Source organism: Electrona antarctica, assembly GCF_951216825.1.
Source record: "Electrona antarctica genome assembly, chromosome: 5".
Lineage (NCBI taxonomy): Eukaryota > Metazoa > Chordata > Actinopteri > Myctophiformes > Myctophidae > Electrona > Electrona antarctica.
The window spans coordinates 52,750,794-52,773,316 of record NC_136810.1 but is presented as its reverse complement, the minus strand read 5'-3'; the positions used below and the strand labels follow the sequence as shown (position 1 = coordinate 52,773,316).

Here is a 22,523-nt window from a genome sequence, read left to right as displayed (position 1 = left end):
AGACTAGAGCAGTCAAGTCAACTCGAGTTTATTTGTATGGCACATTTCACACGAGACACGACAAGCGAGGACTCAATATGCTTCAATGAAATACAATACATATATAATAATAAGAGTACAGAAATCAATAATTATACAAAAAAGAGAATTACATATGATTAAAATACAAAAATGAGTCATTTAAAATAACACATTTCACAATCTAGCTTAAAGCTAGTGAAAATAGGTACGTTTTTAGTTTGCTTTTAAACAAATTAAGACAATGAGGTCACAAATCTTAAATCAATAGGTAGAGAATTCCAGACAGAGACTAACCATAATGACAAAGCACCATAGCCTGATTTAGAGTTTATCCATTTTATATTAAGGAGTCGGATGATCTAAGAAGAACAGTATGAGGCGCAACACGTTGTGCATTAGAACGTATGATGTGAGTGTGTGGAGATGTTTATACTAGGTGTATTTAATTCTCGTACATTGTGTTCTTTGACAGGATCAAGTATCGCACCTCAGAGAGATGTGCAGCGCTTTGAAAAAGGAGAAGGTGGAGGTGGAGAAAAGACTGTCCCTCACACGCGGAGTACGTTGACTCTGCACTGTAAACATACTTTTGTTTGAGCCCCTCACCTGTCGAGGCCTGCTGTCACAGATAGAAAACGCCCCACTCTTGATTCTAGATCGACTCTCACATTTGATTTAACCCTTTCCCATCCAGGAGGGTCACAGCGGTAAAACCGCACCTGAACTGGAGAAGGTCATCGGTCTGATGAAGAAGGTGGTGGACAGGGTGCAGCGAGAGAATGAGACGCTGAAGAAAGCCTCTGCGACTGGCTTCGAGGAGAGGTTCTCCACCCTTCAGCAGGAACATGAGAAGCTCAAGGTTAACACCCAAACATATTCCACAAAAAACATTTTGACCTGAGATCAGATCCTATAAGTCTTCTACATCCTGACAGTTTTCTGAAAAAGCTATGTTTCTATGTCAGTCGTTCTTTGGTTTTTCAAAAATAGCAGACCTACAAGCTCGTAGATGACCTATGAGCTTGTAGATCTGCTATTTTTCAATAGCTAAAGCATAACATACTGCTAACACCAAAAGGGGTTCCCGCCCCAAAATGGGATAATCGGTTTGTCTGTAACACAAGATTATTAGATATTTCTACTCTCTCACCAACGTCCCAACTTTTGTCCGTACTGTATATCCCCGTTAAGACTGACCATGAAAGACTGAAGAAGCAAACCGAAGCAGAGGTGAACTCCAGGCTTGAATCCAAAACCAAAGGAATGGAGAGGGTTTCAATGGAGAACGAACGCTTACGAAGGGAGATAAAAAGGGCAAGTAAAATACTATTGGGTAGCCAATAATATTACAGTAATTCATTCATATTTCCATTCCATTTTTGTTTCCCCTCATTTTTCATGGATCTACTTCTTTTCCTTTTTTTCTACAGGAAATGGAGGCTTCCGAGAGGTTGAAGGTGAAAAAGACCAGCCTGGAGGTGACCAATGAGAGGCTAGAGGCGGAGCTGGAAGAAACCAAGCAGAGGTTACACGCTGCCTATTCCCGTACCATCCCAGAGGGGGCAGACAGCAAGACCTGGAAGGCTTCTATTGTAACAAGGTCAGCCCGTCTCAGAGTATTGTTAATGTTAATCCGCTCTGTGCATTTGGTGTCATGTCATGCCTACTGCATACAACTAGTTAGGTAAAGTTAGCTTAAGTTGTGGCAAATCTGCAAGAAAAAAATGCTTACCACTAGGCTTTCTTCACAGATGTGTTCATAAAGGTGTCTACTATCATAGAAAAAATTGTTCCAACCCAACTCCCTTGGGAAACTTTGTGACAGCTCTGCTGAAAATTGGGGTACCATTATTATCAACCAATATAAGGCAAATCATTCCAAATTTCATTATACTTTAAGTAGTGTCATGTCATGTCAAACTAGGGGGTTTTCATGATGCTGAATCCATTCCAATCATTAGTTTTGCACACTCCTTGGGCTAAATTCGGCCTTAGCCACTTGCCCAAATGTGCCCAAATGTGCTGACCTCATCACATTTGTGAGGAGTGTTTTTTGTGCAAAACTAATGCTTGCAATGGATTCAGCATCATGAAAACCCCCTAGTTTGACATGTCACATGCTACTTGAAATGAAATTTGTAATTTATGCCTTATATTGGTTGATAATGGTACCCCAACTTTCAGCAGCTGTCACAAAGTTTCCCAAGGGAGTTGGGTTGGAACAATTTTTTCTGTGATACCTTTATGAACACATCTGTGAAGAAAGCTAGTGGTAAGCATTTTTTTTTCCAGATTTGCCACAACTTAAGCTAATTTTCCCTTATTAAACCGCTTTTGGCAAATTGTAAATCAGCTCCAACCTTTTCAGCAGGTTTTGTGCAAAATTCCTGCTCCCCAAGACCACAACTGCTTTAAATATCCTATTGACTGACCGGTGGAAAACATGACCTCCCCGACTTTGCAAAATTGAAACATAAAACACATGGGGCGGCAGTGGCTTAGGGGGTACCCAGTTCGATCCCAGGCTACCCCAGAGTTCCCTTGAGCAAGACTCTGAACCCCTAATTGCTCCCGATGTGTTGGTCGGTGCCTTTGCATGGTTTCCTCTGCCCTTCGGTGTATGAATGGGTGAATGTAATTCACAATCTATGTAAAGCTTTTTGGATAAAAGCGCTATATAAATTTACGTAACGTTTTTTAAGATGAAGTCACATTTACCAAATCCACAGGATGTGACATAATCCATTGTTCCAAATTCTCACTTTAGGAGGTAGAGTAAAACTCCAGATGGTGTCTTCTTGTTACATTAAAACCCATTTTGGGCGGGAACCCCTTTTGGTGTTAGCGTTATGTTATGCTTTAGCTATTGAAAAATAGCAGATCTACAAGCTCATAGCGCGCCACCGAGTGGCGCGCTATGAACTTGTAGGTCTGCTATTTTTGAAAATTCAAAGAACGACTGACATAGAAACATAGCATTTTCAAAAAACTGTCAGGATTTAGAAGACATTTTTAGAATCTGATCGCAGGTCAAAATGGGTTATAAAAGGGTGTAAATCAGCCATGTTTGCTGGTCCTCAGGATGTTCGAGAACAAGATGAGGGAACTGGAGAAGGAGCTCTCGCAGAAGACGTCCAACGTCTCGGAGCTCAAACAACAGCTTAAGGATGTCAGCGACAGGGAGGAGAGAACTCTTAAGACCGTACATCAGCTTGAAGATCAGGTACAAGTACAACCTTACTTTATATAGTTTAGTGATTTTTGCCTTTCTCATCTTGTTGATCTCATCAACCACACTACACAGCAACATTAGTTTAATCACGAAAAAAACAAGCATTATAATCAGCATTATAATTAAGAATCGCAATATAATTCGAATCGGCACCCTAGGTATCGATATCGTATTGGGAGGTACGTGAATCGCCCCACCCCTAATTGCGTTATAGCAGGGGTTTTCAATTTATTGTGAACCAGGGACCACCACCCTGACTTAGAATCAACCACTATTGTGTTGGGTGGGGATATGGGCTATAAGATTAGTGCTTTTGTAAGTTAACACGTTTGCTATGCATCCCATGTGTATACATCCCACTGTTCTCAACCGTTGACTACTACTGGTAAAATGTCCTAATAATGACTCAACCAGACAATCCGGTGCACTTCCCCCTTCTTGAGATTCTAACTCCCTTTTTCTGTTGAATTCCTTGAACTCCAACTTGTCAGTAAATTACTACATGGATGGACTCATCATAGGTCACCAGGTCATACAGTTCACGGTTTCTCAACTAGTGGAAACATTTAAAACAAATCAACAAATCCTACATTACTAAATGCATGGTCAGGGACCACATGCAATACCTCCACGGACCACCAGTGGTCCACGGACCACCTGTTGAAAACCCATGCGTTATAGGACAGTGTTGTATTCTACAAGCTCACAATCATGTGTTTGTGTGGTTTACATTCTCCAGGTTGAGACGTTGAAGAAACCCACCATCAGGGGAATGAGAGAACAACCAGGCAACACTACTGAGCTCCAGGCACTACGGTAACACTGTTCTCGTGCTGACAAACATGTGGGGATGAAAATTGTTCCCATAGTTTGTTAAACCATTTTGACCTTTGTCTTCTGAAAGAATATATATATTCAAAGATTTGTGCCGCATTTTCACGATTTTTCAAAAATAGCAGACCTACAAGCTCGTAGCGCGCCACTCGGTGGCGCGCTATGAGCTTGTAGATCTCCTATTTTTCAATAGCTAAATCATAACATAATGTTTAAAACACCAAAAGGGGTTCCCGCCCAAAATGTGTTAAAGCCCAGAATACACCAAATATTGTCAAAATTGAAGCACTTTGTATAATACCGTGTGTAGACCCACCAGATGAATACTACTAAAGCCTGAAACATACTCCACTCGAGTAAGCAAAACGCATATGGCACCACCTTTCCCAGCCAGCACAAACCTGGCAACCCTGGTGCACGTTACACAGTAGTGTCAACAATCAAATAATTCAGTTCTAAGATGTGACCACGATTGGTAGAGACCACACAAATCACACAGTGAGGCACGAAGTCCAAAGTCCGTTATTTTATGCCATTATATAACAATAAAGCAAGTGGAATATGGGGCAGGGGCATAGGAGGGGAATGCATCAATATTCAATGTCCAAGAAAAAGGACTGAGCCGTCCAGGGTTAAGTCATTAAAAGCACTGCGAGATGCAGAATGCACAGCCACAAGTTCCAGTGATTAACCCATTTTGACCTGAGATCAGATTCTAAAAATGTCTTCTACATCCTGACAGTTTTCTGAAAAAGCTATGTTTCTATGTCAGTGGTTCTTCGATTTTTCAAAAATAGCAGATCTACAAGCTCATAGCGCGCCACCGAGTGGCGCGCTATGAGCTTGTAGATCTGCTATTTTTCAATAGCTAAAGCATAACATAATGCTAACACCAAAAGGTGTTCCCACCCAAAATGGGTTTTAAAATCCAATAGCAGATTAAAGTGTCTTGTTCATGAGTATTTGTACTTCCCTTTCCAGTGGGGGGTCCATTTGGTTCCTTCTCAAATCCAGGTCCTTGCTGTAGTTCTCTCTGTGCGCCGTCACCGTGTCTAGGGCAAAACTGCCTCTCTCCAATTGAAATAGGGAGAGCCTTTACATCGCTAGCTCATCATGCCCTGCACCTGTTCAACTTATTTGTCTACATGGCTAGCCTGGCTAATAAGCCAGACTCAAATCACACTGTCGTCCGCCGGCAGGCAATTTTTTTTTTTCCAACGGCTGATTCGGTCTGGCTTATTAGCCAGGCTACAGACCTGCTGCCACCAATATAGACTGGCCTCCAAAACACTGCAACTTGTAATTCAAAATGAAATAATAAAGAAAAGCATGCATGCACACAACATCAAAAGGAATCAACATAAAAACCAACTATAATACAAATTAATCAGCAGTCTGTCAACATGACATACATCAGGGTTCCCCAATAGGCGGCCCGCGGAGCGCCCCCTTGTGGCCCCTGGAAGATTTTTTTTAAAAAAAAGGTTTTTTGTTTTGTTTTGGGGGGGGGTGTCCCAGATATAAATGGCATTAAATGGGGGTCAGTAGCCTATGCATGTCAAACTGGGCACCCCCTCAAGGACCACTGGTGGTCCCCGGACCACTGGTTGAGAACAATTTTTAATTAATTCATGAAAAGATTTAAAACATTTTTCGCGCGTGCGGACTCGGCCCCCAGCCTGGTTCACTAGTCAAAATATGGCCCTTGAGGAAAATTAATTGGGGAACCCTGACATACATACTCAATATGTGCCCGTGGAGGTAATAATTAGTAATAGTTACATTTTAAACTATAACCTTCTACAGTATATTATGAAAGACCAAGCAGAACAAGAAAACCGCTTCATTCTATTGTTGCTTACTTGCTTGGCTGCAACCCTTAATTGCTCCAAGCAAGTCATGCTTGTATGTATGGCGTTCCAGTTTTGAGGTGACACATTACACAACACAGCACGTGAAAACTATTTTGCGTGGCTTTAAGTGTCCGCATCAGCATTCTTTCGAGGAGTATGGTGGTGTTTACTTGCAAAAGTGACTGATGGACAAATCGGTTAGCATTTCACTCTGGCTTCCCACATTCTTTTCATGTACTTTTCCTGCCTCTGCGGTGCATTGAAATGCACCATTTAAATAATGAATTTGCATATGGTAATAGATATATTAACAATTCCATTTTTGTATCTGAAGACTGGCCAACCGTAAGCTGGAGAAGGAGAAACTGGAACTCAAACAGAGGCTTAGCAATCACATTGAACATGGAGAAACGTCCTCTCAATCAGGTGAGGTAACGACACCCTCATCACTGACAAGCTTGATGTATCCAACTACTTAAACATCTTTACAAACATTGCGACAACGCTGGTTAACAGACTGCCCTCCCACTCTGGGCGCTCAAAGCACCCAATCTGACAATATTCATCCTCCCTTCAGCCGTACCACCATTCTCCATTAAAGTCAGAGGTTCTTTACTCTGGAATTCACACATACTTATTGCCAACTCCTCATCTTCACTCTGTAACTTTAAACATAGATTGAGGGCCAGCCTCTGGAAGCAACCCTCTCCTTCTTAAAAGACTGAGGGCAGTATTATGCGTGTCTTAAGTACCAGGTCTTATTACTTAACTTAAGACCTGGAGGCGTGATCAATGCCATTTGGCTATTCTGAGTGGCCAAACAGCATTGACCACGCCTCCAGGTCTTAAGTTAAGTAATAAGACCTGGTATTTAAGACACGCATAATACTGCCCTGAGTGCCCTTCAACCCCACTGGCCATGTGATTCCTCAGACTCTGCCATCTCTATACAGTAGCTCCAATCATCACCCACATAATAAACCAGTCTCCATCAAACTGCCATTCTAACATAAGCGACTGGTAAAGAATCATCTTGTAACATCACACTGCTCTGGATTCTCAGGTTACGCTGAACTTAAAACCTTCCTGAATTCGTCCAAGAGAGAGAACACGCAGTTACAAGTGGAGGTCAAAAGGCTAAAAAAGGAACTTGAGAACTTCGACCCCACCTTTTTTGAGGAGATCGAAGACCTAAAATTCAACTACAATTTGGAGGTGAAGAAAAACATTCTGCTGGAGGAGCGACTGAGAAAAGTGTGTGACCGGTTTGGTGTGGCAGCTGATATTCCCAGGGTGTCAATCACTTAACTACTATATCGTTTCAGTACCTGTGTTAACCCCTTTTGGTGTTTTTAACATGTTGTAATTTAGCTATTGAAAAATAGCAGATCTACAAGCTCATAGCGCGCCACCAAGTGGTGCGCTACGTCTGCTATTTTTGAAAAATCGTGAAAATATTTATTTCAGAAAACTGGAGGATTTAGATTTTTTTTAATTTTAAATTACAGTGTAATGGCCATCAGCTGAATTCTGATACATTTAGACTGTGGCTCATGATCAATGCCTCGGTAGGTAACCAGCCCTATTTTATTTATTATTTTTATTCTAAAACTTACTATAAAAGGTTTTGGTGATCCCAATTCCTGGTTGTCAGATATTGGTTGTTACTCGTATGAACCAGTAATTTTCATAAAGCTTTTCTAATCGAGGGTTCACTGAATACGAGCATTAGTGCATTAGTATTGGATCCATGTAGCTGTGACTTAGATCATAAAGAATGTAATGCTTACTTCTTCTCAAAGGCAGCTGCGTTTTATACCAAGTTCAGGCGAGGTAGACATTTTTTTTTAAAGGATATATTTACAGTAAGATTTGTTTGTATGCCAATAAAACAATTTCATGCAACCTTCTGTCTCTCTTTTTAAATATTTATGTATATATAAAACAAATCTCTTTACATTCCCGTTCATTCATTGTCCACCTACAAATATAACATCTGGAATTCCATATTTACAATATATTTTATGCAACATAATTTAAAGTTCAGCCATTTGGTCACTTGTCAGTTGACGCCATCACTATATAAACACTTCCAACTTACCAAATTGAATAGAGTCTTGACCCTTCACTTCATTCCGATGTTACTGGGTAATTAAATGATACGCATATGGAACGACTGACATAGAAACATAGCTTTTTCAGAAAACTGTCATTTTCAAACAGACATTTTTAGAATCTGATCTCAGGTCAAAATGGGTTAATGGCAAAAAACCAGGTATGGCAATTAAAGTCAAAGAGGAATTGGCAAATGTTCAAATCCCAACCATGTAAACACAATCCGTATACTTCACAGCAGCTTGGAGGCTTTAACCCATTCTGGGCGGGAACCCCTTTTGGTGTTAGCATTATGTTATGCTTTTTCTATTGAAAAATAGCAGATCTACGAGCTTGTAGGTCTGCTATTTTTGAAAAATCGAAGAACAACTGACATAGAAACATAGCTTTTTTAGAATCTGATCTCAGGTCAAAATGGGTTATGGAAAAGGAATGTTGCCAGACTGTGTGTGTGGTGGGCTCTCAAAGTCTGACTGGAGTTAGGAGTCAAAGTGAACATCCAGCAGCCGGCTGAAGCGCCGTCCGTTCAGCCTGGAGAAGGACGTGAACAGGTCCTTCTTGGTGCCGTCGTGTTCCTCCACTGTCCCTTCAACGTGAACGACCAGAGGCCTGCTGCCCAGGGACGTGTGCTCATCTGGCCACCTGATGCCCAGGTGGTGTCGGTGAACCTGGAAGGGTCATCAGAACCAAAATGTTAATGTATTGTTTGTTGTAATGTTCAGAAAGAAATACCCGTTTGGTAGGTAATTTGGGCCTGTAATTATTATTACAGACCAAATTACAGACATGGTCGATTCGCACTGGATTAAAAAAAAACAGACGCCCTCCGTGATTATTACAAATTTCCTGGGGTAATACTAATCCAATGTTAACCCATTTTGGTGTTAACATTATGTTATGCTTTAGCTATTTAAAAATAGCAGATCTACAAGCTCATAGCGCGCCACCGAGTGGCGGTGGCGCGCTATGAGCTTGTAGGTCTGCTATTTTTGAAAAATCGAAGAGTCAGCCATGTACATTTGAAATGGCACGGTAGTCAATAAAAACTAATATTTGGCAACAATCGACAGCTTGAGAAAATAATTGTCTCTGCATTCTGTTCTTCTTTCTAGTCTATACCATAGAGATCATAGTTGCAGGATTCAGCCAGACTTCACATTTAATTTTTTTTTTATCAGTAATGTGCTGCTTAATTTTTTGATAGCATATTCTTTCCTTAATCTAGTGCTGGGTAATAATAATAATATCACAACATTTTAGTGATGTCTATTGTCATGTTTTCTCATAACAGTTACTCAACAAGGACAGGATAACTACTAAAAGGCAAGACAACTTTCTTTTATGATCAAATGTACCGGTATGTCATAACTTTCTCTCTACTACAGTTGGAGGCCATCGATATTGTCCTTTTCTTTTTGCTGAGGTTTGCGTGATCTGCGCAAAAGGACAGTTAACCCATTTCGGGCGGGAACCCCTTTTGGTGTTTTAAACATTGTTATAATTTAGCTATTGAAAAATAGCAGATTTACAAGCTCGTGGCGCGCTACGAGCTTGTAGGTCTGCTATTTTTTAAAAATCGTGAAAATATTTATTTCAGAAAACTGGAGGATTTAGAATTGAGGTCAGGCCTAAATGGGTCAAATGATAAGGGACAATATCGGTGGCACCCAACTGTATATCCACTTAAGCTAGTTTAGTTTAGTTTATTTAGGATCCCCATTAGCTGGCAACAGCTATTCTTCCTGGGGTCCTCACAGAATAATATACATACAAAAAAACATTACAACATTACAGATATCACAAAAAAAACTACGGTTAGTGCATTCACTCTAGATTACATTAACTGGTATATTGACATAAACAGAATTACAATTTCGCCATATATATAAGAAATCCTTCAGTCTTTTCTTAAAGTGCCCTTTACCCTTAATTTCTGTGATGCTACTGGTAGAGAGTTCCAGAAAGTCATTGCCCTGTACATGACTGTATTCTTCATTGCATCAGTTCTTGGCTTAGGCACTGTAAATCGACCCATTGCAACATGTCTGGTATTATGTCTGTGTCTATCACTGGTATAATGAATATTTTTATATAAGCATTTTGTTTTTTTATTTGAACAAATGTTCCTAAAAAATCCAGCCAGACTAGCAGCTAATCTCTGCTCCACCAACAGCCATGACAGCTTCTGATAATTTAACAGTGTACTAGATCTAGTATTGCAGTTCAGGGCAAGGCGAGCTGCCTTATTCTGGGCTATTTGTAATTTACGCAGGTCCTTTTTAGCTGCATTGGACCACACAACTGGACAATAGTCAAGGTGGGATATCACTAGTGCCTGGATGACCTGGACAGCAGATGTTGGAGTTAAAAACTCAGCACATCTCCTAATCATGGACAAACCCCCTCCCATTTTTCTTAGTTATGTTTTGAATACGAGTAGACCATGTTAGATGACTGTCTAATGTAACCCCAAGTAGTTTTGTTTCATCTACCTGCTCAATTGCTAAATCGCTCAGATTCAGTTTCAATTTGGGTTTTGACTTGAGCATATGCTGTGATCCAAATACAAATGTTGTGGCCCTCGGCTTGGTAAGACATTTTTAAGCATTGTTATAATTTAGCTATTGAAAAATAGCAGATCTACAAGCTCATAGCGCGCCACCGAGTGGCGCGCTACGAGCTTGTAGGTCTGCTATTTTTGAAAAACCGTGATTTTTTATTTTTTATTTTAAATCTTTTATTTTATTTTTTTTTAAATAATTTGGGGACCCCCTAAAATAATTTGGCGACCCCCCGAGGGGTCGCGACCCACGGGTTGAGAACCCCTGCCCTAGACATAATTTGGCCCGACAAACAGCGAGAAGTTGCTGGTAGATATTGTACATTTTCACTACTTCAAAACGTCTCCTATAATAACATGCCCAAAACAGGAGCGCCACCAGCAGCAGGCATATACCTTGACCATAGTGCCGTTATTACAGTGCCACACGATGCCCTCTACGCCGCCATCTGGACTGTTCTGGAACCACGAACGCAACTGATGGAAGTCCACAGTCGGAGGGTTTCTCACGCACACACTTCCATGAGACACCAGGACATGGATGGGCTGCTTCTTACTTCCCATTCCTCTCAGAGGGGGGAGGGAGATTTTGTTAATTTACGCAATTCGGAAAGAAACTCTGATATAGAATAGATGCATGCAGCTTGAGTGATTATGTTTACTTGCGTATTTGAGATTATGTAATGGGTACTGTAATTTTGCTGTAAATATTATTAGAATGTATAATTTTTTTGTATTTGATTGGGTGTTTTCTTTTAAACTAAATTGTATTTTTTAGAAAAGTCTCCTGTGGACAAGTGGTGAAAATTAGCACATGTGCTAACACACTGTAAATGATGCATCTACAATTTGTACAACTGTGCAATGAGCAATGCAATTATGTCCATATCAAATAAATAAACATAAACATGCACACATTCTCTCTCACACACACAGACATGCATATGCTGCACACGCGTACAAACACACACGCCCCTGTAGGGGTGTCAATAATGATATTGATACTAGTTTAACCCATTTAGGTTAAACTATCACTTTAGTTTAACCATCTTAACCATTATTTCTTTAACTTTAGCTGTTGAAAAATAGCAGATCTACAAGCTCAACTTGAAGATCTGCTATCACTTTAGTGTTTAACCATCTTAACCATTATTTCTTTAACTTTAGCTGTTGAAAAATAGCAGATCTACAAGCTCAACTTGAAGATCTGCTATTTTTTGGTAAAATTGTGAAAATGCGGCGCAAAGCTTTGATATATTCTTTCACAGTGAACATTTTTTATTTTAACCCATTTTGGGCGGGAACCCCTTTTGGTGTTATGTTATGCTTTAGCTATTGAAAAATAGCAGATCTACAAGCTCATAGCGCGCCACCGAGTGGCGCGCTACGAGCTTGTAGGTCTGCTATTTTTGAAAAATCGAAGAACGACTGACATAGAAACATAGCTTTTTCAGAAAACCGTCAGGATGCGGAAGACATTTTTTAGAATCTGATCTCAGGTCAAAATGGGTCAACTCATCTTTGTTCCGAGTGTCGCCCGACCCCACTCTGAGAACCACACTTACCATAGGGGTTCCCATTGATGTTGGTTCCAATCAGCTCCAGCGTCTGCTCCAGCAGATCAGCCAGTGGAACCAAAGCGATCTCCAACAACACGTCTTCGTTCTCAGAGCTGGGCCTCAGAACGACCGCCACACCAGCGTCATAGTCCACTACGGAGGAATGCCAGCAGTACGGTTTGTTGTCTTTCTCTACTGGAATCCAACCTAGTAGACAGCAAAACAATCCATCAGTCCAGACCAGAAACGCAGTGTGTGAGGCTTTCAACAGGCAAACAGAACGGTTTTGTTTTCCACCACATAAACTCTAGCATCCTGATTCTGTGGGGCAACATTTTCAGCGAAGATATTTAGTGTACATGGGGGGGGAAATATACACACCAGTAAGACGCCCTGAGGGCGAGAAGCATGCACGCATCCGCCTGGGTGACGGCAGACTGCTGGCGCTTTGGCATGGGGGGGGGGGGTCAGATCAAGGAATGAATTCTGTACTGGCCATATATGGAGCGTGTCTTGAGTGTAGAGGGTTTGATGTGGTCAAATCAACATTATGGATTGTCATAACAGGTCAGCTCCATGGCAGCGGGGGCAGTGTCTTCAGTGTACAGGGTTTGATGAGGTCTGGCCATACTATGGAGTGTGTCTTCAGTGTACAGGGTTTGATGAGGTCCTCACCTTCGTCTTCAATGTTTGTCCATTCATTGTCAATGGAATGTTATGTTTGTGTAGGAGGACAAAGATTTTGTTAGCACATACACCAAAAGCTGGACATAGGAGGAGCTATCGCGCCTCAAAAAATATCTACATGTATTTATATATATCAATATCACATAAAATAAAAAATTCTCCAAAAGCAATAGAGATAGACTACACGGGACTACAATGTGCACAAGCTATATTTTAAAAAAAAGTACTGTAAAACAGCACAAGCACAACATGGAATCGTCTCACACTGAGCAGGACACACGAGCGATACAGATTAACCACCAATGACCACGTCACCTCAATTTCCCAACCATGTCATGATCCCCTTGCCTTGTGATGCCCTCACCTTCCCATCTCTCCACTACCCTGTTTCGAATACAGAAAACCTAATCCATAACTAAGTCTCATGTACATTGTCTCCCTCTCCCAGCAGAGAGGGGTAATTGCAATGATGTAAATATGGCTGTACATCTATATCTATCCATCTACAGTCTGATGCAGTGCAACTGTAACCTTGTTAACCAGTAGGTGTCCTACCAGGCACAGTTTAAATCTCTCCACAGAAGATTAAGGAGCCAACCACTGCAGTTATAATGTAATAACCTAACCTACTCTACCATATCGATTGGTTAAAGGACAACATTGTCTTGTTTTTTCAACCAAGGTTCATGTTTTAGGTTGTTGAGGGACGATAGCCCCTCCTATGTCCAGCTTGTGCTAACACAAACTTTGTCCTAAACACAAACATTAAATCCCATTGACAATGAATGGACAATTTTGAGTGTTCGTGTAAACACAAACATTGCGCAACACAAACATCGAAGACAAAAAGGCGAGAACGCAAATTCCGATTGGCCGGAATGAGATGATGATGTACGATGATAAGATCCCCCTTCACTTCACACAGGTGTGAATCATGATTTTTAGTTAAACTTTTTTAATTTGCTGCTCTTTCATTTTTGCCATTTTTACAGGGCATTACGGGGGCATTCGAAGTGGCTAAATATGTATTATTATTTTTTTACAAAAGTTTACGACGATTTCTTTATTGTTATTTACTATAGTCCTACTCCTACTAGCACTATAGTCCTAGTTTGTGGCCAATTACATATGGCCACAAAAAAATCATGGGATCTACAGAATGTGAAGGTGGATACAAGGGGGATGCCATACTGTGTGTCGTATGCTCAATATGTCAGTCTATCGCCTCCCCCTTAATAAAATAAAATAAATAAAATATTTTTTCATTCATTAAACCCATTCATTTAACCCATTAATGAATGAATAAACTGTATATAGCAACAACTACACACAGACCCTTTTTCCACAGGTTGGTTCCCAATTGGAACCGGTTCAGTTCATGGACTAAAAACCAAAAAGAACTGAACCGGTTCCCACTGGGAACCAACCGGTGGAAAAGGGGCCACAGAGTTGTTCCCGGCTTGAAAGGTATAACAGCGTATGTGTGTCCCAGGTCTAAATGGGTTGGTGTTCTACCGACCTGGCGTGTGTCCATGTTCATCGGGCAGAGGGTGTCCGTTGTGATGTTTGACCCTGTGAGCTGGGATCCATGTTGCCGGAACCGTCTTAAAATCCTCCTCCAAGTTCCACGTGAAACCTATAAAGAACCAACACAGGATTAGAGTTATCTGCCGCCCACCTTACAAACGGCCCAGTCCAGAACCAATAGAGAACTTCATTTAATTTGCCATTACCTTTAGAGCCCTTGTGAGAATGTTGATACTTTTTGAACCTCTTGTCTGCTTGTTTGTTGGGCTTTCTGTCTAGTCGAGCCCAGAGGTAAGGTCGACCTAGAGACAGAAAAACATGTCAATTTCAATTATTTTTCATTTCACTTCAAACAAGTAAAGGTGGCCTTACACTAGCCGATTTTTTTCAATCTGAAATCTGATAGCACCACACACTACAGGATAATCGGAGCGGGGCAGAGCAAATATCAAACATTCTTGATGTTGATCGGGCCGATCCCGATCGCGCTTTGAGCGGTCGGGCACCCCCCGAGCGTCAAAAATGCCCGATTATCGGCTAGTGTAAGGCCACCTTTAGGCTTCCTCTCTTTCAAGTTAGATATGATCTGGGAAAAATGTAACACTAGATATGATCTGGGAAAAATGTAACACTAGCCCTAGTACAGGCTATATACTTGAAAAAGAAAATGAAATGGGTATGGCACCTTTGGGAAATCTGTCCTACAGTTTTTTACAGATTACAGTGTTTTTATACAGACACAATTCTGGGCATGTGATAATAGGCAAATAGGTGGAAATAGCAGATCTACAAGCTCACAATGCGCTGTGAACTTGTAGATCGTCAATCTTCAGCAAAGCGATGTAAGGGAAAAATCACGCCTGTGTGAAGTGAGGGGCGCTAATATATTAAATTAACAATAAAGAGACAATATGGCGTAAATGGCACATCATGGAGGGGACCAATTACAGACTTTGGGGGGGGACTCAACTCCAGTCAACAAAATTCAAGCGGTTAATTATGTCGTTTAAAAAAAAACAACTCACCTTTATAATCTGAAACATAACAGCACGTGCCATCCAGTTTTTCTGTGGCAAGTGCACAGTCAATGTGAGCTTCCAGTGCTACAGGATTCACATTTTCAGTTGCAACAACCTGAAATGGCTGAGACAACAGACCAATAATGAAGTGCATTCATTTAAGGCATGATATGTACAACATAAAGAATGTAGTGGAACAAACAGACAATATGACTGTCTCATAAATGTCTGCACCGCATAACTGATCGCAACAAGATCATGCAATCAATCAGCCGAGGCAAGTTCACAGACATAACACACATAGTGCAGACATTCTGAACCTTTTTAATTTTGAAGGACCCCCAGTTTGTTTTGCATTTAGGCCACACAGGCCCCACTTCATGAGATTATCATAACCGGGGAGTGGGTACTGGGTAGTGGGTACTAAAACCCAATGACCCAATCTATAATGAAAAATCCTCACATTATCCTAAAAAGGAATATTCAGAGGGGTCCATTTGGTACCCAACTGCAGTGATGCAAATAGGCTGCATCCTGCAGGGTCGGGTTGGGACAAAACGGATTTTAAGGTAGACCACACCAATGCAACTCAATCAGTTGCATTGGTGTGGTTTACCGTATAAACTGTTTTGTCCCAAGACTCCCAACGCGACCCTTTGGTGTGGTTTGGGCTTTAGACTCACTAAATTGAGAAAGGACGCAATCATGTCACAGTTGTCAGTCACTCTCCAGGAGTCCTGGGATGCAATACTGTACTCTAACGTTGTTGAAGTAGATAAAATAAAATGTCCCTGGGACCCAAAGACCACCCCTGAGACCATGTTGAGAACCGTGGCAAAGAAAGGGCTAATTCACTGTTCAGTGCAACATAACAGATGAGACTTGGTTTAACTTTTGTGGTGTCTCAACATTTTTCATAAATCGTCCTCAGCCATCAGTCCACCTTTCAGTCAACTGTACATGTGATTTATTTAAATGCTCGACAGCTGCAGGACTTTAATACAGCAGACGGATGACAGCAGAAATCGAGATGGTTGGGATGAGGATGGCATGACAGTGCCTGCCCTAACCTCAAACCAAATAGTAATGGCAGTGCACACTGCACACCAATCCAAAAACTAATTTGGACGCGTTTTAATATACGATTTGTAATTCTATTTCGGTTGTCATCGTGCTTAAAGCCTCCAATCCGATTCCTACATGAAAGATACACTGATCAATGGCTGCTGTTTCGCTGCTGTACGCACAAACCTGGCAGTCGCGTTTTCTGGACTGTTCTTCTTTCACCTCAGTCTGGAAAACACACGGTATTTTCTCCTGGACGGAACCGAGACGTGGCATTTTCATATATTTGTTTTGTATTCAATAAAAGAACGAGCAGTACGTTCGAACTTCGACTGTTTGTTGTGTTTGGAATCTGCTGCTCGCTCCATCCATGTGCGGAAACTGCGGATGACTGCTCAGCTCTGTGCGCATGCGTCGTTGATGAGAATTATGGGTATTGTAGTGTTTTACCTTTTTCGAGCTATGTTTAGCAGACCTTGTATTGAACTGTACTTTATTGTGCTTTTTTCCTGCTGTTAATAAAGTATTCAATCAATCAATCCCTCAAAACAGTTTTGTTATAATTTTAGCCGTCTTACTGTACAGTACCACAGGGCTGTTTACATTTCTGTCTAAAGTATTTAAATTAAATACTTTAATCAATCAAAAATGTGTATCATATCAGTATCATGTAAGCAGTGCACCATGGTCAGTAATCAGTATCATATCAATTTCATGGTCAGTGTCAGTATCAGGTCAGTGTCATGGTCAGTATCATGTCAGTTTCATCATGGTCAGTTTCATGGTCAGTGTCAGTATCATGACAGTTTCATGGTCAGTATCTAGCTCTGGTCGGAGGTCCATAGCCTTCTACTGCTTCTACGATTCAGGGCAGAATCGTAGAAGCAGTAGAAGGCTATGGACCAGAGCTAGTCAGTATCATGGGTAGGATCAGTGCTCTTGCCTCCTCCCAAGAGCACCTCAGCGCCACCCTTTAAAAAACATTACTTACAAATACAAGCACCCAAATAGCGGTATTCGTTTTTACACTGGAACAGGATATATCACACCCAAAATAAATGTATAGGATATACAATTTATTAACCGAAAATTGAGTACATTCAATTCAAAATATTAAAACTATCAAAGAGTGACACACACACACACACACACACACACACACACACACCCACACACACACACACACACACTTAGGCCTACAACCCACAACCACACACACAGCCACATTAACACACGTAAATGGAATCAAAGCATCCCCAAAACCGATGAAGGCATGGTTAAGCCATGTAGCCTATTGTATGTACAATTATTTCCAAAGTCAAAATAAACATTCAGTACAGACTGGCCCATATATACTAGTAGCGAAAACTAGCGCTACTATGAAGAGTTTATTTTGTTGTCTGAATTCAAAGAGGCGGTGATGTCGTCTCTGTTTCATCCTTCTGCTGTCTCCGAGACCAGGGTAGGAAAACCTGATTCTTCCTTTAAAACACGCACGCATACACACGCACACGCGCACACACACACACACACACACACACACAGCAGAGTGCGGCGCGTGAAACGAAATTGCAATAATTCCTGTAAAAACAAGAACCTGAAATTTCTTAACAGAAGCTTAGGTCCCGGCCACATACGAGAGCCAACCAGTTCACCTGGCACCTGCTTGTCTGATTGCCTTCATACTGTAGGTAATTTTGTATTTTAGTATAAAGAATCAAAGAAACTGGTGTGCCAAACTCAAATGTCTTCTTACTATGATATAGGAAATAGGAAATGAAGTAATCAGCCCTTTTGATCACGCACAGCAGGCAGCGACAGGAAACGGATGCATTCATTTTTTTCAGCATTTCTGAGAAATGTGTGGGGGTAAAGGTTGTTGAAGGTTGTTTTAGGAAATGCACGCCCAAATATGTGAACTTGCTTGGTTTTGTGGATATGGTTAATGGGTTAATCTGGGGGTTAGCCAGCCACACACAGCACAATTCAAATTGCAATCACCAGTACTTAAAAAGGCTTCTGTTAGCCTGTTTTGTACTCGTTGAATGTATTGAATGTAGGTGGTTTATTATTTGTCTAAAAAAAAGCACAAGAACGTTACAATGTAATGATACAAGCACGTGTATGTGTATACTGTAAATTGATGTGCTCAAATATATAAAGCAAAAAAAGACAAAACATGCTTTTTTTGTTAATATGATGATCCTACATGTATATCCAGTCACCATTTCATATTTTCTATCTTACATTGGGAATAATTACTTACAGTTTGAAGTACCACACAGTGCCTGGAGTATTACTGCAAGAACGATGAGTGCTCTAGGTACCCCTGAGAAAATAAAATACAATAAAGTGCACACTCTGTTCATAGGAGATAAACTATCAAATGTGTCTTTTACTTTCTGAGATATCATAGTGTCCAAATCGGATGGCCGTCTGCTTCTAATAGCTTTACTGACATTGTCAAACAGTATTGTCCTACTACCCGAACACTATAGGATCTAAAGGTCTCATTGGAAGAGTAGCCTCGGTACCCATGGGCTTTTATTTTCGTTTGCATTCGTTCGCATTCGCTCAGATTGGTGAACTATAGGAATAGGATCCACCACCTGTTTCGGCCGGCACCCGCCCCTCTAGACCAAAACACACACAGGCTGGGCCCTTATACTCTAAGGCTGGGCCAGGCTATACGGAGACTGAGAAAGACTACCTCCAACCACTGCAGATGTGCTATAGTTAATAATTGTATGAACATACTCTACCATACAAATTGGTAAAAAATAAAAATGTATTCATTAAAATAAGGAATAACAATTCAGAATGAATAACAGATATATAGCACATGACAACATGAACACATACTGTACCTCCCAGGGAGGTGTCGGCAGAGCTGACAGTCTGCAACATCGTTGAGCCTCGGGTGTGGTTGCGGCTGACTGGAGGTGAGGGAGATGGAGTGAATGGGGACAAGGAGGTGGAAGACAGAACAATCAAAGAGGAGGAGGAGGAGAAACGAGCAGGGATGGAGGTCAGCGGCGAGCGAGGAAGCAAAGTAGGTGCCGTGGTGGAGGAAGCAGATCCCCTTGTAGGAGAGGATGGAGAGATGGAGGATGACGTGGCTGCAGTTGGCGGTTTTGATGCCAGTGTGGGGGGTGAGGTTGGAGAGATGGAGGATGATGTGGCTGCAGTTGGCGGTTTTGATGCCAGTGTGGGGGGTGAGGTTGGAGAGATGGAGGATGACGTGGCTGCAGTTGGCGGTTTTGATGCCAGTGTGGGGGGTGAGGTTGGAGAGATGGAGGATGACGTGGCTGCAGTTGACGGTTTTGATGCCAGTGTGGGGGGTGAGGTTGGAGAGATGGAGGATGACGTGGCTGCAGTTGGCGGTTTTGATGCCAGTGTGGGGGGTGAGGTTGGAGAGATGGAGGATGACGTGACTGCAGTTGGCGGTTTTGATGCCAGTGTGGGGGGTGAGGTTGGAGAGATGGAGGATGACGTGGCTGCAGTTGGTGGTTTTGATGCCAGTGTGGGGGGTGAGGTTGGAGAGATGGAGGATGACGTGGCTGCAGTTGGTGGTTTTGATGCCAGTGTGGGGGGTGAGGTTGGAGAGATGGAGGAGGACGTGGCTGCAGTTGACGGTTTTGATGCCAGTGTGGGGGGTGAGATTGGAGAGATGGAGGATGACGTGGCTGCAGTTGGCGGTTTTGATGCCAGTGTGGTGGGTGAGGGTGCGGTTACAGGAGCCAGCTTCCAGCCTGGTGGTGCTGTTGATGGTATTGAGGCTGGAGGCTTCATTTTTGTACTGACCGGGGGAGTCACTGCTGTCGAAGCATGTACCTGTGCTGGCAGTGTAGTGGTTGACGTAGAGGTCAGACTCAGTACGCTGTTCATCGTCTTTAAGTCTGCAGGTGATGAGGTAAAAAGGAGAAAGCTTGTTTGACATGGATGTGCACTGTGCAGCATTGCTATGAATAAGAGGGTTTGTATTCTATATATGTATTCTTAATTCTTATGCATGGTTGTTAACCTTTTTTAACCCATTTAGGCCTGACCTCAAAATTAATAAAAAATCTTCTAAATCCTCCAGTTTTCTGAAATAAATATTTTCACGATTTTTCAAAAAGAGCAGATCTACAAGAGTGGCGCGCTATGAGCTTGTATATCTGCTATTTTTCAATAGCTAAATTATAACATAATGTTTAAAACACCAAAAGGGGTTCCCACGCCCAAAATGGGTTTTAATCGCTGAGTTTTAACCACTTTGCTTGGTTGTGTTCTAAATTAAACCAAACAACAGAGCAATGACATACAGTAACAGTGAGTCAAACTGATTTTGAAATGATTTTATCCATAAATATATACCTGATGCTTGGAAGCAGAATGCAGCAAATCTTTTGGTTAGTGGTGTGTTCCAGACCACCAACCCAGTATTGCCCTTACCACATTTATCGTTAGCCAATATACGTGGGACGACGGCAATCTGTTCATCTATCCAGCCATATCTGTTTGGACAGGAAAACAAACAACGTTATATTTATGTGACAATTGGCTTAAAGGTTGAGAGGGAAACAGCATGGGAGATTCACCGTGCGTGCGTGTGTGCGTGCGTGCGTGCGTGCGTGCGTGTGTGTGTTTGTCTGCATGTGTGTGTACTGTATGCATATTTTGAGATATTCTTTATATTCCTCTGTCTAGCTGCCCCACCACACTCAGCCTACTTGCATGTCTCCAGTCCATGTTGAAGTGCTCTTTCCACCTGAGCTTTGGTCGCTAAGGCAGCATTCTGAGATCTGCATGCATCTTCAGCTGCACTGGCATTAAATATATCCTGAGGGGGCTCAGGATATATGAAGACCCCAGTGACCTCTGGACAAGACAAAAATATCATATATTTGGTTTTGTCATAATATTCGTATGATATGACTATTTCCGTATGTTGACGATGACATATTAACAATATATATAATTGATATTGTCAAGCAAATTAACAATTTATATAATTAATATTGTCAAGCAAATATGTAAATATCTAATCTAACAATGTTTGCTGACCTTACTTGTCTTACATTGACTTATTTGCTGCATGCAAATCATTGCTGAGAATCTTTCCTGTGAAATCTATACCTATACATAAAATATCCTACCTTTAATGTCTCCGCTGTCCAATAATGGCAATGACAGTGTACTGACTGCAAAAAACAATAGCAGTGAGAACACAAAGAGCCAGTCCATTGCCATGGTTTTTCCTGATAATTCTGATAATAAAATGAATGTGTAGTCGTCAGGATCTGAACAAAAACTAAAGTGAAGCAAGGGGATGGCTGTTAATTGCTTCAGCACTGCATTAGATGGGAAGAGGAAGCATGCAGGAAACCAATGTCTAAGCTGCTTTGATAGTGATCTGTGATAGTGGCAGAACACACACCTAAACAGGAGGCAAGATCTCAATGATCTCAATTAACTTCTCACCCTATCTCTAAGGGAGATGCCAGCCACCTGTCGAAGGAAACTCATTTCGGCCGCTTGTATTCCCGACCTTATTCTTTCGGTAATGACCCAGTACACTTCATGACCATAGGTGAGAGTAGGAACGAAGACCCATAAGGGGTCTAAACTTAAATACATTTCCTGTGGGAGCTACACAACAGTGTGCGGACTATTTCTCCTTCTCCTGTTTCATGTCAGTATCATGGTCAGTACCCACCCAGAGTTTTAAGGTCGGCCGATCACGATCAGCTACCGTTGAATGTGCCTGCGACCAATAGAAGAAATAAGGGTGACCGGGCCTTTGCGGCAGCTGGCCCCAGGCTCTGGAATAGCTTGCCTCTACATATCAGAGCCGCCCAGTCGATAAATATTTATAAATCCCTGCTAAAGACTTCTCCTTGGCTTTTAGTGAAAGCTGATGTACTGTAGCCCTATACTTTCCCTCACTGTAAGCAAATGTTTTCTAGTCTTTTTATATTGCCTACAGATGTCTGTATATATTGCACTGTTTGTCTCCACCAGGCCGAAGGCATGGGGAGAGAGTATGTTTTGCACTCTGTCCGTGTG

General features: G+C 41.6%; 2 protein-coding genes and 1 long non-coding RNA gene across 3 annotated transcripts in view; 1 reads left to right on the top strand and 2 right to left on the bottom strand.

Moving 5' to 3' along the window:
* cep290 (centrosomal protein 290) overlaps window positions 1–7,705 on the top strand; it is a 74,242-nt gene extending 66,537 nt beyond the window's left edge. The window contains exons 45-52 of the mRNA XM_079502132.1: window positions 494–580; window positions 716–880; window positions 1,213–1,335; window positions 1,452–1,621; window positions 3,103–3,244; window positions 3,993–4,069; window positions 6,275–6,366; window positions 7,004–7,705. Coding sequence (XP_079358258.1) covers window positions 494–580; window positions 716–880; window positions 1,213–1,335; window positions 1,452–1,621; window positions 3,103–3,244; window positions 3,993–4,069; window positions 6,275–6,366; window positions 7,004–7,248 — 1,101 coding nt within the window. The 3' untranslated portion in view covers window positions 7,249–7,705. The remainder of the gene's footprint in view (window positions 1–493; window positions 581–715; window positions 881–1,212; window positions 1,336–1,451; window positions 1,622–3,102; window positions 3,245–3,992; window positions 4,070–6,274; window positions 6,367–7,003) is intronic.
* Window positions 7,706–7,847: 142 nt separating this feature from the next.
* rlig1 (RNA 5'-phosphate and 3'-OH ligase 1) lies at window positions 7,848–16,891 on the bottom strand. The gene is made up of 7 exons (XM_079502137.1): window positions 16,659–16,891; window positions 15,414–15,531; window positions 14,595–14,690; window positions 14,381–14,497; window positions 12,181–12,381; window positions 11,012–11,181; window positions 7,848–8,723 (listed from the first exon to the last, which is right to left on the bottom strand). Exons 1-7 carry the CDS (start codon window positions 16,752–16,754, stop codon window positions 8,535–8,537), a joined length of 987 nt encoding a protein of 328 aa, XP_079358263.1. The 5' UTR covers window positions 16,755–16,891; the 3' UTR covers window positions 7,848–8,534.
* Window positions 16,892–17,662: 771 nt separating this feature from the next.
* On the bottom strand, window positions 17,663–19,791 carry LOC306923012. Its single transcript, XR_013789989.1, has 3 exons — window positions 19,340–19,791; window positions 18,739–18,801; window positions 17,663–17,954 (listed from the first exon to the last, which is right to left on the bottom strand). It is a non-coding gene; the product is annotated as an uncharacterized lncRNA (long non-coding RNA).
* Window positions 19,792–22,523: the final 2,732 nt, after the last annotated feature.

Bases quoted from the DNA above. Each gene is read 5' to 3' on its own strand.
- rlig1 (XM_079502137.1), bottom strand. From the start codon at position 16,754: ATGAAAATGCCACGTCTCGGTTCCGTCCAGGAGAAAATACCGTGTGTT. The intron at 14,498-14,594 runs GTAATGGCAAAT...GGTTCTTTATAG, and splicing joins TTCTCACAAGGGCTCTAAAG to GTTTCACGTGGAACTTGGAG. The intron at 12,382-14,380 runs GTCGGTAGAACA...GCTGTCTACTAG, and splicing joins TGAACATGGACACACGCCAG to GTTGGATTCCAGTAGAGAAA.